This window comes from Gopherus flavomarginatus, chromosome 24 (assembly GCF_025201925.1).
Source record: "Gopherus flavomarginatus isolate rGopFla2 chromosome 24, rGopFla2.mat.asm, whole genome shotgun sequence".
Classification (NCBI taxonomy): Eukaryota; Metazoa; Chordata; order Testudines; family Testudinidae; genus Gopherus; species Gopherus flavomarginatus.
Window position 1 is genome coordinate 6,932,390 of NC_066640.1, and position 15,703 is coordinate 6,948,092.

The window sequence follows — 15,703 nt, forward strand, 5'->3', positions numbered from 1 at the left end:
TACTCTGCTGCCAATCTGGAGTCCAGATTTGCCCCAGTAACTCTATAGATCCCACTCCTAGTGCTGAGGGAAGTGGATGTACCTAGGTGGATTCTTAGACACAAAAGATGGAAGAAGGGGCGAGCTGTCTGTAGAGTCGAGTGCACCCTTCTGTGACGAATCATCCTTTATTAGCCAGGCACTGAGACTAACATACACGAATGCCCAATAGAGCTGGGAGTCCCTCAGCCCCCCTTTGTGCGTCTCCCACCTCAGAGTCCTGAGACTGCCTGCAGCACTTTGCAGTCAGAAAGGCAGAGAAGCAGGGGCACAAAGATTGGGCCAGAAGCCAATGGTTAGGCAGGTCTGCCTGAGTGTAACCAGCCTCTGCCAGGCAGACCAGCCTGGGGTTGAACTGGACTCCCCAAATTACAGGCCCACATGTTGCATGGCAGAAGCTTGCTTCCATCTCCAGCTGTAGCTGTGCCTGGCCACTTCCCCTTCCCCCTCTGCCCCCCAGGCAGGAATGGCCGCAGGGTTAAGCTACCCGTATTACATTCCAGTCAAGTCTCTGCCTTTCAGAGAAAGGCAGGATTTTCTCCCTAGGTTAAAGGCAAGGACGTGAGAAGCTCTGGAGGGACGGAGAGAAGAGACAGCCTCAAACTTACGCTTCCAGAGGGGTGGGCTGGCGGGAGTGGTGCCACGGTTGCTGAAAATCAGGAAAGAGACGTTAGCTCGCTGCCCTGCTCAAAGATCTGGGCGCAAAGGGGGTTCCATTCACCTCTGTTGCCCAGGCCTGATTCCAGTTCGCACTGAGGTCCCTTCATACTGCTCTGACAATGTGGGGTCAATGAGGAGGAGGCCCCCAGACTCTGGTGTGGGTGGGAGGTGACAGGTGCACGAAACCCCATGGCTAGCAGCAGGGAGAGCGAGTTCTGCCCCATACTGCAGTCCAGAGAACAGGGCGCTGACCTGAGATTGATTAGACATGGTCCTGATTTGGGGGGCCTAGCTTAAGACACCTTAAAGGGGCCTGATTTCCAGGGAGTACTGAGTACCTGCCCTCTGAAAATCAGACCCTTTCAAGGTGCCTCAGGTGGGGGGCCCAAAATCATGAGCCACTTTGGAAAACCTGGGCTCTCCTCCCAGCTCTGCCATTGTCTCGCCGTGACCTTAGGCAAGCTCCAGAGGCCAATGTTGGCCTAACTGACCACTAATTCTTGCCCGACTTGGGACGTTGTGGCCCTGATTGTCCGAGGTGCTGAGTGCCCACCCAGAATGGAGGCATATTGATTGGGTCCAGTGGCAGGGAGCTTGTCCTGTTGCTGCTCAGACTGACCCCGCTGGGGGGATAAAAGGCCTTAAGACTCCAGGGCTGTCAGTCTGGCACGGCTCCCCAGCAGGAGATACACTCGGCTTCTACAAAAACAGGACTAAACCAGCCAGGGAGCGACAGAAACGAAGCAAATACAAAATAAGCCTCTTCCCTTCCCCTGCACACAGAGCCAGAACCGTTCCACACGCTTGGCCATGGATCAGCAGGCATGGGGCAAACAGAGCCCCTTGGCCTTCCTGCTTCAACGAGGGCACTGGGTGACTGATACCTCAGTGTGGAAATGAAAGCCAGTGGCTGGGTTCAATGGTGCTAAACCAATATACGCCAGCTGAGGCTTTGACCCCCTCTGTCCTATCTCTGGATCTGGCTTCATCATCACTGTCTTCTCTGTCTTTGTTCATTTCCACCATGTACAGCTTTGCGCAAGAGGCTACTCATAGGGAGGGACCTGTTTTGCCTTCATTTGAAATATCACCCACCTTTCAGCAGCAGGCCAGACATTGCCCTAGACTGATGCGGGGGCTGGTTTGCTAAGGCAGAAGTTGGATAGCAGAGGAGAGCAGTGCTTAATGTGGAGTGAAACCGTCAGGGGAGCTGTCCCCCCAGCCACGGGAGAGGAGAGGAATTGTGAGAGCTGAGCTCCTACCCTCTGTTAGCCCATATCGTAGCCCCTGGCCAAGACGGGGTGACGCTGTGCTGCAGTTTAGCAAGAGCCAGGAGAGGCCAATGCCGGAGCCTGCTATGAAATACGCCCACGTCGCAACTCCTGTCCCCGAGCAGATCAAGGGCCTTTTGCCCAGTATCCTCTGTCCAACACTGGCCATCGCCTGATTCTTCAGAGAGAGATGTGCAAAAATCCCAGAAAGAGACAGTTCGGGCAGGGGGCAGGACGCTAACTGAGCTGGTCTCAGTGATCTGATTTAATATGGCAGGAAGCAAGAGAACAGCGGGGTAGATCTACCAGAAAACCGAATGAACCCTGGGGCTACCGTAGATCCACAGTATGAAGACAAGGTTTGATGTTCGCAGCTAGTCCTGCCCTTAAGAGTCAACTCACCTGCCGGCATATTGGGATTATGGCAGCTTTCCTTCAGGAAATATATCAGTCCATCTGGCTTGAGTTTCAAGTACTCCACCAACTGGGGGAGGAATCGGGAAAAGGAGAGGGAGGAAAATCACTGCTTTGTTTTACAGGCAACATTTGTGGTTTATGGTAACTATTTCTCTTAGGTCTGTGGCAGACAGGCCCCATTAGCCCATTAATTCCTCTAGTCTGTCTATGTCCTCGGGACCCTCTTTGCTCTGTATTTACAAACCCTGCTGGCTGGGAGAGGGATTTGGGTTGTTACTACACAAAGGGAAAGAGAACAAGGACAAAAGGAAAGCCGGCAGGACTAGAGCCGGTTGGAACATTTGCAATTATATGAAATGTGATTGAAGCCAAAAGACGGAGACAAGAGCACTCTCCTTCTCCTGACTGGAGGGAGGGGAGGCTGGGGAGAGTGTCCCGAAGCATCGTACCTGCCACAGCGTGTCAAACTTGGTTCCCTCGGGGATGGAGTATTTGCCGGACTTGTCCTGGTCGATGCGGTAGTGATACACTGTTTTCCCATAGACGAGGGACAGCGCGTAGGTGCCATTTTCCTTCCTTTCTCGCAGTCTGGGTGGGAAGGAGGAGGGGGTCAGAGTGGCTGGGTTTGAGGCTCGCCCAGTGAAATCACCATGCGTCCTCACAAGGCTCCTGTACCAGAGCTCTGGGAAAGGTCACCCCCTCCCACATGGGTCACATCCTTCCATGGGAAAGTGGGATTTGTTTCCTCGTGGAACAGACCAGAAGCCTGGTTTCCAAATCCTGGGGCTGTAACATCTCCTGGATGGGTACTAATCTCAAGGCAGAGACCCAGAGCACCACACTGGTCCTGTCCTCGCCGATCTCCCAGTACAGAACTGTGACATGGGCTCAGCTGCTGGCCCAGCCCTGACGACACCCTGCTCTACATCCCCTCAAGCAAATGGGGCGTAACAGGGTTGGGGGGGGTCACAGTAATCGGAGCAGGTATCTCCCAGCGCTTTGGATACTCACAGAAATTTCCCATCAGGCTGTGCTCCAGAATAGAGCCTGCGTTCAGCCTCCTCCCGGGAGATATTACTGTGGTACCAGGGCATCTTCTCATGGGCAGTGGTGGCAATGAGTTTCTCGACCTGAGGGGCCTGGCTTATGATGGCCTGTTCAAGGGCATCACCCTGCAAGGAAGCGAGAAGGGAGACCATTCTACCTAGCTACCACTAGGCACCATGCCAGCTTCTGCAGGGCAACGCTGGTTTTTATTGCATCCTCTTGGACAGGTAATAGCGACCTCTCAGGAGACCTCAGAATCCCTCTCTTGGTCGCCGATAACGCTCTGGCTGTAGGCACCACTGGAGCAATGCTGGGCTGAATTCTGCTCCCATCTAAATCCAGAGTGACTCCATCATCCAAAGGTGTCACTGTCCCTCCCATCCCTCGCCACTCATTGTGGGAAAGGGAAGAGAGCTCACCGACTTGCAGGTGAGAGAAGCAGAAGGTCATGGTGGCCTTTAGAAGAGGACTATTCTTAGATCACAAGTCTTGTAGTCTGTTTTCCATTGTCACTCCAGAGCCCTTTTAAACTCTCTCCTGGGTGCTCTGTCTCCCTTTACTTTGCTCCCTAGTCCCTGTTAAGAGCAATGTAATCTTGAAGCCATTCACAGTGCACGGCAAGTTTATGGCTCTCACAAATGTATGGACAATTACATTTTCTTATTTGCCTGTAGATGGCACACTTTATATTAATGACCTGTACTCGCATGGAAGCACCTATATCTCCTGTGTCTGAGGATTTGTCTATGCCACTGGCCAGATCGACGGCAGCGATCGATCCCGCAGGAGTCGATAAATCGACCACCAATTGCTCTAGCGTCAACTCCGGTACTCTACCACAATGAGAAGAGCGTCTCCCATCGACACACCACAGTGAAGACACTGCGGCAAGTAGATCTAAGTATGTCAACTTGAGCAACGTTATTCACGTCACTGGAGTTGCATAACTTAGATCGATCTCACCCTCTCCTCCCCGTAGTGTAGGCCAACCCAGACAGGCCCCAGCATGTGCATAATGCCCATCCTGCCGAACCTCTCTACGACTGCTCTTGGATTGCACCTGGTCGCTACCAGAGCAAGAGGTAAGAACCTGGGGAGCACTGCAGCTTTAAAGCTGGGAATCTTTCCCAGCCACCTTCGGCATTTATTGATTTCTGATGGGCAATGGGTACCCAAATCTCCTAGGCAATTTTGCCACCTCACCCTCAGAGCATGTCTTTTCATTCTTAGCACAATGAGGTCCTGGTCCAGAACTGGGGACCAGGCTCCTAGGTACTATGATATTCCTATTAATAATAATAACATAGACAAGCCATTGGTTTGGTGATGCCTTTCTGTTGCAAGGCAGGGTTGCCAGTTTTGGTTGACCGTATTCCTGGAGGTTTCATCACATGACATAATCTTTAATTAAAGATTAATTCCTGGAGACTCCAGGACAATCCTAGAAGGTTGGCAACCCTATTGCAAGGGCTTATTTCTGTTAGAACAGTGGGTAGGACCATATTAACCCTTTGAGGCCTTAGCTTGTTCTCACACCACTGTCAATCACAGAATTACTGCATTGAAGTCTAGACACTTACACCAGTGGAAACTGGCAAGGAACTTCAGAGGGACCTAACCAAGCTAGGGAAATGGGAAACACAATAGCAGATTAAATTCTTTGTTACAAAGGCGAAGTAATGGACATTGGAGGGAATAATATGAACTGGGTTCTAAATTGACTGAATCAACTAAAAGAAAAGACCCCGGCATCGTAATGGATAGTTCAGTGAAGACCTTTGCTTAATGTGGACCAGAGGTTGAAAAAAGCAAAATTTCTAAGATGCAGAAAGAAGGGGATGGAGTGTGGCATTGAAATTACTGTAATGCCATTATACAAATCAGTGGTGCATCTGCGTCTGAACTAGTGTGTGCAGTTCTGGTCACGAGGTGACATTCTGTACCTTGGAGGAGCACCATGTAACCCCATATTCCTCATTTATGTGTAATTGTGATCTTACATATAAAGCAGCAAAGAGTCCTGTGGCACCTTAATACATCTGACGAAGTGGGTATTCACCCACGAAAGCTCATGCTCCAATACGTCTGTTAGTCTATAAGGTGCCACAGGACTCTTTGCTGCTTTTACAGATCCAGACTAACACGGCTACCCCTCTGATACCTTACATATAAAGCAGACCTTGTAAGGTATCAGGAGAAAGATTATGACCTGCTGAAAGTCATTTCTCCATCCATGTGTGTATATCCTTAATGCATAGGAAGTTATGAGAATTGTGTTGTATGGTGGTCACGAAAACATGCTGTAACTTGGGGAATCAGCCAGACATTAGCTCCCCAGAGGCAACAGCAAGGGAAGTAACCAAGGCCCAAGTGGGGTATCAATCAACCCATCAACAACCATTGTCCAGCAAGGGAGCTACAATGCAATGACTCAACTGCCCAAGGCCACACCAGAGGAATTGCTCAGCCTTGCGTAGAGACTTAGCAAGGCCCACCCAGTCACGTCTGGACTTGTGTTTTCCAAGCACATGGACTAAAGGTATAAAACAGACACAATGGACGCATACTGGACCTATTCTCCTGCCCCCACCTACGCTGCAAGCAGCTAAGACACTGAGAAGATAAGACTCCAGCAGAGGAGGTTGGCCCAGGTTTAAGGAACAAACCTGTATATTAAGGGCTGCAATATCCAGTGGGGTGAGAAAAACTGCTTCATTTAGTTGCTGCCCAGTCTAACGGGGTTGAGAGGTTAGACTGAGTGCTTGTATTTTATTTCTTTTGGTCACTAGCTCTGACTTTTTGCCTATCACTTAAAATCACTTCAAATCTACCTGTTATAGTCAATGCATTTGTTTAACTTTATCAGTGAGTTTTTATAAAGTGTGGGGCAAATCTGCTCGGGTTTGACAAAGGCTGGTATATGTCCAGTTTCCGGTGATGAAGTGGTGAACTAATTAATAAATCTGCACTGCCCATCTGGAGCAGTGCAAAACGGTATATTCCTGAGGTACAGTGCTGGGAGCTGGGGGGATGTGGCTCTGGTGCCTTTCTCTGTGTGATTCATGAGTGGCTCTGGGAGCATTCATGCAATCTAGCTGGGTTTGGGGCTCCACATGTGGTTGTGCTGAGTGAGCATAGCGCCTGGAGGAGGTTGCTGCTGGTCACTAGCAAGGCATTGTGGGAGACAGCCCAGGGAGTGAATCCAGGGGGCACAGTGGTCTTACAGTCCCAGGCTGCACCCCAGGGAACCCGTCACACACCCCATCTAAAAATAAGATATTGCAGAATTAGAGGAGGTTTGGAAACGGGCAACATGTTTAGGGGTGTGGAATAGTCTAATATGAAGATAGACTGTAAAGTCTGGTACTATTTTCCATGGAGAGGAAGTGAATAAGATGAGATGTAATAACGTATACAAAGTATTGGATAATAAACAGAAGGTAGAGAGGAATCTTCTAATCATCCTCTCTTGGTATACAAGAACAAGGGGACGTTCAATGAAACAAAGGTGTCAAATTTAAAACTGATAAAAGGCAGTATGTCTTCACACCATTATAATTTGCCTGCGGAACCTTCTGCCACAAGATCTCATTGAGGCCAAGAGCATAACAGATTTCGAAAAGGGTTTGGAAATGTCTATGGATAACAAGTACATCCGCAGTTACATTAGACAGAGGGCAAAATTAGGTAAAGGACATATGTTATAAGGCATAAGCCAGTCAGTCTGCCTGGGGGCTGGGAGAAGTTTCCCATATGAGCAGGTTATTTTATAATTGTCAATTATGGAGTTTACTGCATCTGCTCTTGTGGAGGATCTGGTCCCAGTCACTGTTAGAAGACAGGACACTGGAGCAAATGGGTCATACTAATAATTAATATAATACTTCTTTACAAGCACTTTTCATCAATACAGCTCAAAGCACTCTACAAAGGAGGGCAGTAGCATTATCCCATTTTATACATGGGGAAACTGAGGCACAGAGCTGTGACGTGACTTTCCCACAGCAAGCAGCTGGCAGCATAGCAGGAACTAGAACCCAAGTGGCCAGATCCCAGTCTGGGGCTCTGTCCACGAGGCCAGACAGCCTCTCTCACTGATAGGACCTATGACCTATAAAGCCCTAAATGGTCAAGGACCAGCCTACTTAAGCGATCTCTTCTCTCCCAATGCCATTCTGCCACAGCTGTAGTCAGCAGGGGCCTGTGAGCTGGATATCCCTCCTTGCAAAAGAGAGGGGGTGCCTGACAGAGAGGGCCTAGAGATTTTAGAACTTGCTTCCCTCTTTGGTCTGAAATAACCTGAACTTGGTAACCTAGTTGACATGTTGCAAAAGCCGCCTGTTTGTGAGGGTTTGGGGAGGAGGCTTGTGGTGTGCTTCCTGGAGGAGGAAGGGCAGAAAGGGGTCCCTGTGGACGTGATCAGATTAATGCTGCTGAGTTCTAAACTGCATGTACTGTTGTGTGGTCCATTGCCAAGAGCCTTGGACAGGTGTCATTCCAGTTATTTCATAATTGGAATAAATAGATACGTAGCTAGCTCTGATTCGATACACCAGTTCCTGCGTTCACAAGAAAAACTCCCCGTGACTTCAGTGATGAAAGAACTGAGGAAAAGCGGAATAAGCATCTCATGATCTGGCTCTGTACATGTCCCGTACAGCACCCAGGAAGCACAGCCAACTTGGGCTGAGTGCACAGTAGCCAGGCTAAGGACACTGGGACTAGCCCCCCTCTCTTATGCTGTGAGCTCTGTAATGGCCACCCAGGACAGACAGGCCCAGTCTTGTTAAGTTGGAGCAGAGGAAGAAAGGAATTTGATGGCGCAGGCAAAGGATCAGAGCTATTTCTGCAGAGGGAACTGGAAAAAGGAGGAAGATTCAATTGGGCTTTTCCAAATGGCAGGAGCCCCAGTTGTGCTGAGCATGTGGAAAGGAGTAGAGAAGAGTCAGTGTAAGATGAATGGAAGAAGGAGGAGCTGAGGGACGTTGTGACCAGCAGCAGCAAGTCCCCCCGGAGGGGTCTGAATACAGCGTTTGCCTTGGGACCAGCTAGTACCTCCAATTTCCACGTCTGCCGGATGTACTCGCGCACCATGTTGTCCCGCATGCTGTCGAAGACGCCGGGCTGGAGCGCCACACCGCTGGGCCGGTTGCAGGGCTTGCGGAGCGTGCAGCAGAGCCCGTCGGCATCCTTGGAGTAGAATTCGCAGAGCTCCTCCGGCCCGCAGTGCGCCTTGCCCCCCGCGATGGCGTATGTGCCGTTCAGCTGGCGCTCAATGGGGTAGTGGTAGAATTGCAGGTTGTGCACCATGGAGAGGACGTAGCCCCCCAGGCTCCGCAGGCACTGGCGCAGCAGGAAGAGGCCATCCGACATGCCCGCCAGTTTGAGGTACTCCTCGGCCTCCGACCGAGAAATGCTGCCATAGAAGAAGGGCAAGTGGCTGGCTGCATCCGGCATCTCGTACGCTGACCGGGGCTCCTCAGACCTGCTCAGACACTCCGTGTGCTGGGTCTAGGGAATGGAACCAGAATTCCTCATTGAGACATTGCATTGCAATACAGCCACAGACAAGGGAAACTGTTAGCAGATGACCCCTCCGGAGTGCAGGGCCTGTGTCACCATCTCCAGCCATCTGCCCACAAGCCATTACCGCAGGGTCAATTAAGAGAATCTAAGGCCAGAAGAGAGGATCCTAATCATCTAATCTCCTTTCCTGCGTAACAGGCTAGATAATTCTACCCTGTGATTTGTGTATCACCCCCCTAACTGCTGACTGAGCCAGAGTGTGATTTTTAGAAAGACATCTGGTCTGGAGTTAGAGATTTCAGGTGATGGGGAATCCACCGCATCCCCTAGTGAGCTGTTCAATGGTTAATTATTCTCACTGTTAAAAAATTGCAGTCTGACATTGTCACTGGATCTAGTTATGCCATTATCGTCTAAATTAAAAAGCCCCCTACTACCCAAAATCTTCTCTCCGGAGAGGTTCCTGTAGATCATGATAAAAGGAAATATCATTTTTTGCAATGCATAATTAACCTTTGGAACTCACTACCTCAACCTATTGATACAGCAAAGAGATTAACAGGCCTTTAAAAAAGTACTAGACAGTTTTGTGGGTAATCAGAACATTGACAGTTCCACTAGACAGGATACAAGTTTATAAGGGATATAAAACCCTGATGCTTCTCATAGACTCATAGACTTTAGGGTCAGAAGGGACCAATATGATCATCTAGTCTAACCTCCTGCACAAAGCAGGCCACAGAACCCTACCTATCCACTTCTATAACAAACCCCTAACCTATGTCCGCGTTATTGAAGTCTTCAAATTGTGGTTTGAAGACCTCAAGCTGCAGAGAATCCACCAGCAAGTGACCCATGCCCCACGCTGCAGAGGAAGGTGAAAAACCTCCAGGGCCCCTGCCAATCTTCCCCGGAGGAAAATTCCTTCCTGACCCCAAATATGGCGATCAGCTAAACCCTGAGCATCTGGGCAAGACTCACCAGCCAGCACTCAGGAAAGAATTCTCTGCAGTAACTCAGATCCCATCCCATATAACATCCCATCACAGACCACTGGGCATACTTACCTGCTGATAATCAAAGATCAGTTGCCAAAATTAAGCTATCCCATCATACCATCCCTTTCATAAACTTATCAAGCTTAGTCTTAAAGCCAGATATGTATTTTGCCCCCACTACTCCCCTTGGAAGGCTGTTCCAGAACTTCACTCCTCTAATGGTTAGAAACCTTCGTCTAATTTCAAGTCTAAACTTCCTAGTGTCCAGTTTATACCCATTTGTTTTTGTGTCTATGTTGGTACTAAGCTTAAATAATTCCTCTCCCTCCCTAATATTAATCCCTCTGATATATTTATAAAGAGCAAGCATATCCCCCCCCCCCCAGCCTTCTTTTGGTTAGGCTAAACAAGCCAAGCTCTTTGAGTCTCCTTTCATAAGGCAGGTTTTCCATTCCTCGGATCATCCTAGTGGCCCATCTCTGAACCTGTTCCAGTTTGAATTCATCCTTCTTAAACATGGGAGACCAGAACTGCACACAATATTCCAGATGAGGTCTCACCAGTGCCTTGTATAACGGTACTTGTATAACCTCCTTATCTTTGCTGGAAATACCTCGCCTGATGCATCCTAAAACATACTTCTAGGCATAATCCAACCGCCAAGTGACAAGGGTAAAGAAGAAGCTTTCCCTATCTGTTGCTGAATTTTTTGCATCTTCCACCGGAGTATCTGGCAGTGGCCCCTGTCAAAGATTGTCCATTAGATGGACCAATGGTCTGGGCCAGTTTGCCTAGTCCTCTGTGCTTATCAACTCAGAGAAAGCTGTGACTCCAGTGTGACAATCCATCGTTGCAGATTGTATTCCTTACAATTCTCCCGCCCTTTTCAAACTGGAGTCTGCAAATGTGACCGGAGGCCCCTAGACTCACAGCAGAGTAATACCAGAAAGGGACTTACCACCTATCCCGGTAGAGCCAGCTCTCAGTAGGAACCCAATGCATCATGTCACACTGCCGGCTGAGCCTTTGACAAGTCTCCTCCACCAATGAGCTGTTATCTGCGCTATTGGTTTTGGTATCAAGTTATCTAAATCCCACCCACAGACCAAGGTCAGTTTCCATTAATTAACGGAAACACCAGTGAGCTCCAGGAGGCGCACCAGCTCCCTGGGAGCTGACCTTTGGTGAGGATGTAGCGTGACATGAGAAGAGCTGAGCTGGCGTCTTCTTTCCACAAATGTTTCAGTCACATTCAAAATACAGTCAACCTGACTCCTTGGGTCACTGGGTCTGGTCTCTGCTCTTCTGCACACATTCTTTATTAATTAGTAGTAGTAGTCATAGTATCATAGTGCCCAGGAGCCCCAGTCAGAGACCAGGACCCAATGGTGTTAGGGGCTGTACAAACCCAAAACAAAAAGACAGTCCCTGCCAGATAGAGCTAATCGTGTATCAGATGAATGACAGATACAGACAGACCGACAAGATTTTAAATTGTCCCAATGGCTAGGCCTCTTGGTCGACTGAGGGACAGACCTATTGCACATTAAAGGCTGGCACAGAAAGGACCAGGACTTAGATGGTCATATGGCATTCTGAGTTGGGCTGGCCACACCCTGGTAGTGTGTGGCCTAGGCAGGGACTGTATAAATGACACACACTAGTGTAGTGGTTTTCAAACTGCGGGTTGTGACCCAGTACTGGGTCACGGAATGGAAGGCACTGGGTCATGGCAGCTCTGGTCAGCACTGCTGACTGGGCTGTTAAAAGTCCTGTTGGCGGTGCTGCTTGGCTAAGGCAGGCTAGTCTCTACCTGTTCTGACACCACGATGCACCCCGGAAGCAGCCAGCAGCAGGTCCGGCTCCTAGGCAGGGGGGCCATGGGGCTCCACGCGCTGCCCCCCCCCCGAGCACCAGCTCTGCATTCCCACGTTCCTGGCCAATGGGAGCTATGCGGGATGGTGCCTGTGGGTGAGAGCCACGCAGAGCCGCTTGCGAGCCTCCACTTAGGAGCCGGACCTGTTGCTGGCCACTTCCGGGGCACAGAGCGGTCCACAGTGACAGGACAGGCAGGGAGCTTTGCTTAGCACCCCCACTGCGCCGCTAACCAGGAGCCGCCCAAGGTAAGCCAGTGCCCCAATTCTCTGCCCCAGCACTGAGCTACCCCCAAACCCAGAGCCCCCTCCTGCACCCCAAACCCGTCATCTCCAGCCCCACCCCAGAGCCTGCACCCCCAGCCCAGAGCCCTGACCTCCTCCTGCACCCCAACCCCCTGCCCCAGCCCAGAGCCCCCTCCCAATCCCTGAACCCCTCATTCCTGGCCCCACCCCGCAGCCCTCACCCCAGTGCCCCAACTCGCTGCCCCAGCCCTGAGCCCCTCCCACAACCCAAATCCCTCATCCTCAGCTCCACTGGGTTGCAGGCATCAACAATTTTCTTCAACTGGGTCATCAGAAAAAAAGTCTGAAAACCACTGGCCTAGCGTATGTGGAATGGGGATGGAGGAAGATTGCTGGAGAGATGCCATCCTGCCAGAGATCTCCTGCTTTGCTCAGGAGCAAGGCAAGGAGATGCCTGCCCAGGGAGCTGGATTTATGGCCACCAGCTTTTTTTGACTTATTTGTTTTTTATCTGCCTGAAGCCCAGAAAGGGCCATCAGACAACCGAAGGGGAAAGCAGGCTGAGCAGCGGAGGCGTTTTACCATTGCAGGAAACCACAGCAGGAAACAGTCAGGGAGGTTTGCAACTTGGGTACAAGCCGTAGATTAAACTGTGTCAGGCTCAGCAAAATTCAGCTTGCGTTGTGAAGCCCCTTTAACCAAATGCATGAAATGGGAGGATACAGAGATTGGAGGGGCAGGAGATCTGAGTTCAGAACATAGGAATTGCTGGACCGGTTCAGACCAGGGTCCAAGTAGTCCAGTATACTGTTACCAACAGTGGCTAATACTAGTTGTGTCAGAGGAAAGTGCAAGAAACCCTGCAGGAAACAATTATGGACTAACTAGTCCCTAGTTAAATTTACCTCCTGACCACTGATAGTTAGGGAGTGGATTAGGCCCTGATGCATGCAGGTTTATATCCCTTCCAAAGTTTGTGTTTAATCTTTACTATTATAATATAACTATGGAAATTGTTGTATGCAGTGGTGTGGTAGCCATGTTGGCCCCAGGATATGGGAAATGTTTGTTATCTCTATACATGTCCAGTCCTTTTCTCAACCCTGCTAAGCACTTGGCCTCAAAGATATTTTGTGGTACTGAGTTCTATTCCTAACACTGCCACTTGTCTCACCATGTGACCCTGAGCAATGATCTTAGCTGCCCCATGCCTCAGTTTCCCTCTCTGTGAAATAGGTACAGCATTTTTTTCCCCATCTTGTAGTGGTGTTGTGAGGCTTTATTTATAACCCTTCATACCAGGCAAGCACCTGTATGGTGCTAGGCACCTTCAACTCCCCCTGACTGCTAAAATCAGGCCCTGATTTTTCAAGCAGCCTCTAAATCTTGGGTGGCAGTTTGGGCCTGATTTTGCAGAGGTGCTGAGAATCCCCACATGCCTGAAGTGTCTCAAGTTGAGCATCCAAAAAACAGAGGCACCCAAAATCAGTGGCCACTTTAGAGCATGTTGGATTTCCTGTGCGAAGTTGCACTGAGAAAGGCCTCTCCCCCACTTAATTAGGGCTGATCAAAACTGCAACCACATTTAGGTGGGCAACAAACAGAAAGATCTCCAAGATATCTGTCATTTACAGCTACTTATAGCCAGCCACAGACCTCGGCATGGGAGAAAACTGCCAGCAACGGTGTATCGCTTCATGACATCTAAACACAACAGGCTGGGCCAAATTCTGCTGTCTGTGACACTGGTGCACATCAATCAAAGTCAGTGGAGTTGGATCAGTGAAGCAGGGAGCAGTATTGAGCCTGTTATGACGGCTGTTTATGTCTTCCTGTTATTATTGGTGGTAATATTATCATTATTATTATTATTATTGTTTATTATTAACCTGGTCACAACAAACCCCAGCAATGCAGCTCTCACAGTGGCAGCTGGCCCTTTAAGATGGATGAGGTTCAGCATCACCTGTGCCAGGTGTAGCCTGCCTCCCCAGGTGAAGGGAATGGAGAGGGGCAGGGGGGCCAATGGGATGGCTGCATGTGACTGAGCACTAGGCCTGCTGAGAAATATAAGGCCAGTGGTTACTCTCTGGTGTGCTTGAGCAGAGCTGCAGGGAGAGGAGTTTGCTAGGAGGAAGATCAGTGAAGCCAGCACTAAGAACCCTCCACCAAGGGTCTGAGCTAGCTAGGATGGAAGGTGGGTTTGGAGGGGGAGATTTGTGGGTGTCTGAATGTTACCTTAATAAACCAGACTCCTGAAAGAAGACGTTCAGAAAATACCAGCAAAAGGGTGGTGGAGAACAGAGGCAGTGGCAGTGCCTGAAGCCACATGGAAAAGCCCTGCTGCAGCCTCTCCAGGGCTGGTGTTGCCTTAATGAAAGGCAGTGACCGATGTGCGGGGAGGAGAGAGAAACAATCCCCTTGGCTGTCCTCTCGTTAGCACCTCTAGCTGGGCCTGGCCTTTCAGAACCGCTGCAAGGGTCTGTTCCCATCCCAGGAAACACAGCAGGGACAAGGGTGGTATGGGTGAAGATCACGCCTGCCTTCCCCCGAGCTCTGCTGCATCTCTCTGGAATGCCAGCAATGCTTGGGGTGGGGGAACCATTTCCTTGCCCTATTGCTTTTGATTTGCCTACCCTTCCTGCTGGAACATTACTGCTAGGGTGACCAGATAGCAAGTATGAAAAATTGGGACAGAATGTGAGGGGTAATAGGCACCGAGGTAAGAAAAATCCCCAGATATCAGGACTGTCCCTATAAAATTGGGACATCTGGTCACTCCAATTTCTACAGAGTCCTAGTGGGGATGACACCATGAGGGAGCGGCAGGGCTAAGACTCCAGTGGCTACAACGGCACCCAGCCCTGGGCAAGGCAAACAAGCCCCAGCCTGGGGATGTGGGCTTGAGGCAAAGGCGGGAATGAGGTGCGATTGCAAGAGGGGGGGCTGTTTGAAGGGGCTGGTGCTTAAGGCAGAGAGACAAGGTGGCAGAGCAGTGAGACTAACCCAGGCCATGGAGCTGAGAGCAGGGGAGGGAGGTAAAGGGATGAGGATGGAGAAGGGAGAGCGAGAGCAGGGATGCATGTTACATGGGGCCCAGTAATGAGGCATGAGGTGCTCTGAGGGGAGATTTTTATTCATGTCCAGACTGCTTCCCTCCACCCCTTCTCTCTACACCTGTGTCTGCTTACCAGGAGGCTGTGCCCTTGGGATCCCTACGTGGCCGCATACTGGACTTGCTGTGATGTGGGTAGGCCTGGCTAGTTCCAGGGTAGAAACTTTCCCCTGCTCACCCGGCTCCCAACCAACGGCTGCTGCTTCCTCCCGCTTGGCGGCTTGCAACTGCCATGGAACCTTCCCGCTAGGCCTGTGGGGAACTGCTTGGCCCCTGCGGCCTCGTGCACAGCTCCGCCATAGCCCTGGCCTTGCAGGGTTTGTGCCAATAGGTGCGTTGCTGTTATCAGCTGTTGTCAGGCCTTGGAATGGGGTCACTTGGATAACTTAGGCCCATTCACATTTTGCTTCTGTTTTTTGTGATCACCAGTCAAATACAGATGAAGAGATATTGCTAAGAAGAGTCATTTCTTCCTGGAAGAGGGTTTTATTAAGTCTCAGCCCTAAGTGA

The 15,703-nt window shown here is 50.2% G+C and overlaps 1 protein-coding gene across 1 annotated transcript in view; it reads right to left on the reverse strand.

The window, feature by feature from the left end:
- The window catches only part of LOC127040354 (tyrosine-protein kinase ZAP-70), a 46,027-nt gene that overhangs the window by 9,207 nt on the left and 21,117 nt on the right, over positions 1-15,703 (reverse strand). Inside the window, exons 2-6 of the mRNA XM_050934428.1 lie at positions 8,490-8,945; positions 3,399-3,559; positions 2,837-2,975; positions 2,373-2,454; positions 648-688 (exon numbers count right to left, since the gene is read on the reverse strand). Of these exons, the coding sequence (XP_050790385.1) occupies positions 648-688; positions 2,373-2,454; positions 2,837-2,975; positions 3,399-3,559; positions 8,490-8,891 (825 nt within the window). The 5' untranslated portion in view covers positions 8,892-8,945. The remainder of the gene's footprint in view (positions 1-647; positions 689-2,372; positions 2,455-2,836; positions 2,976-3,398; positions 3,560-8,489; positions 8,946-15,703) is intronic.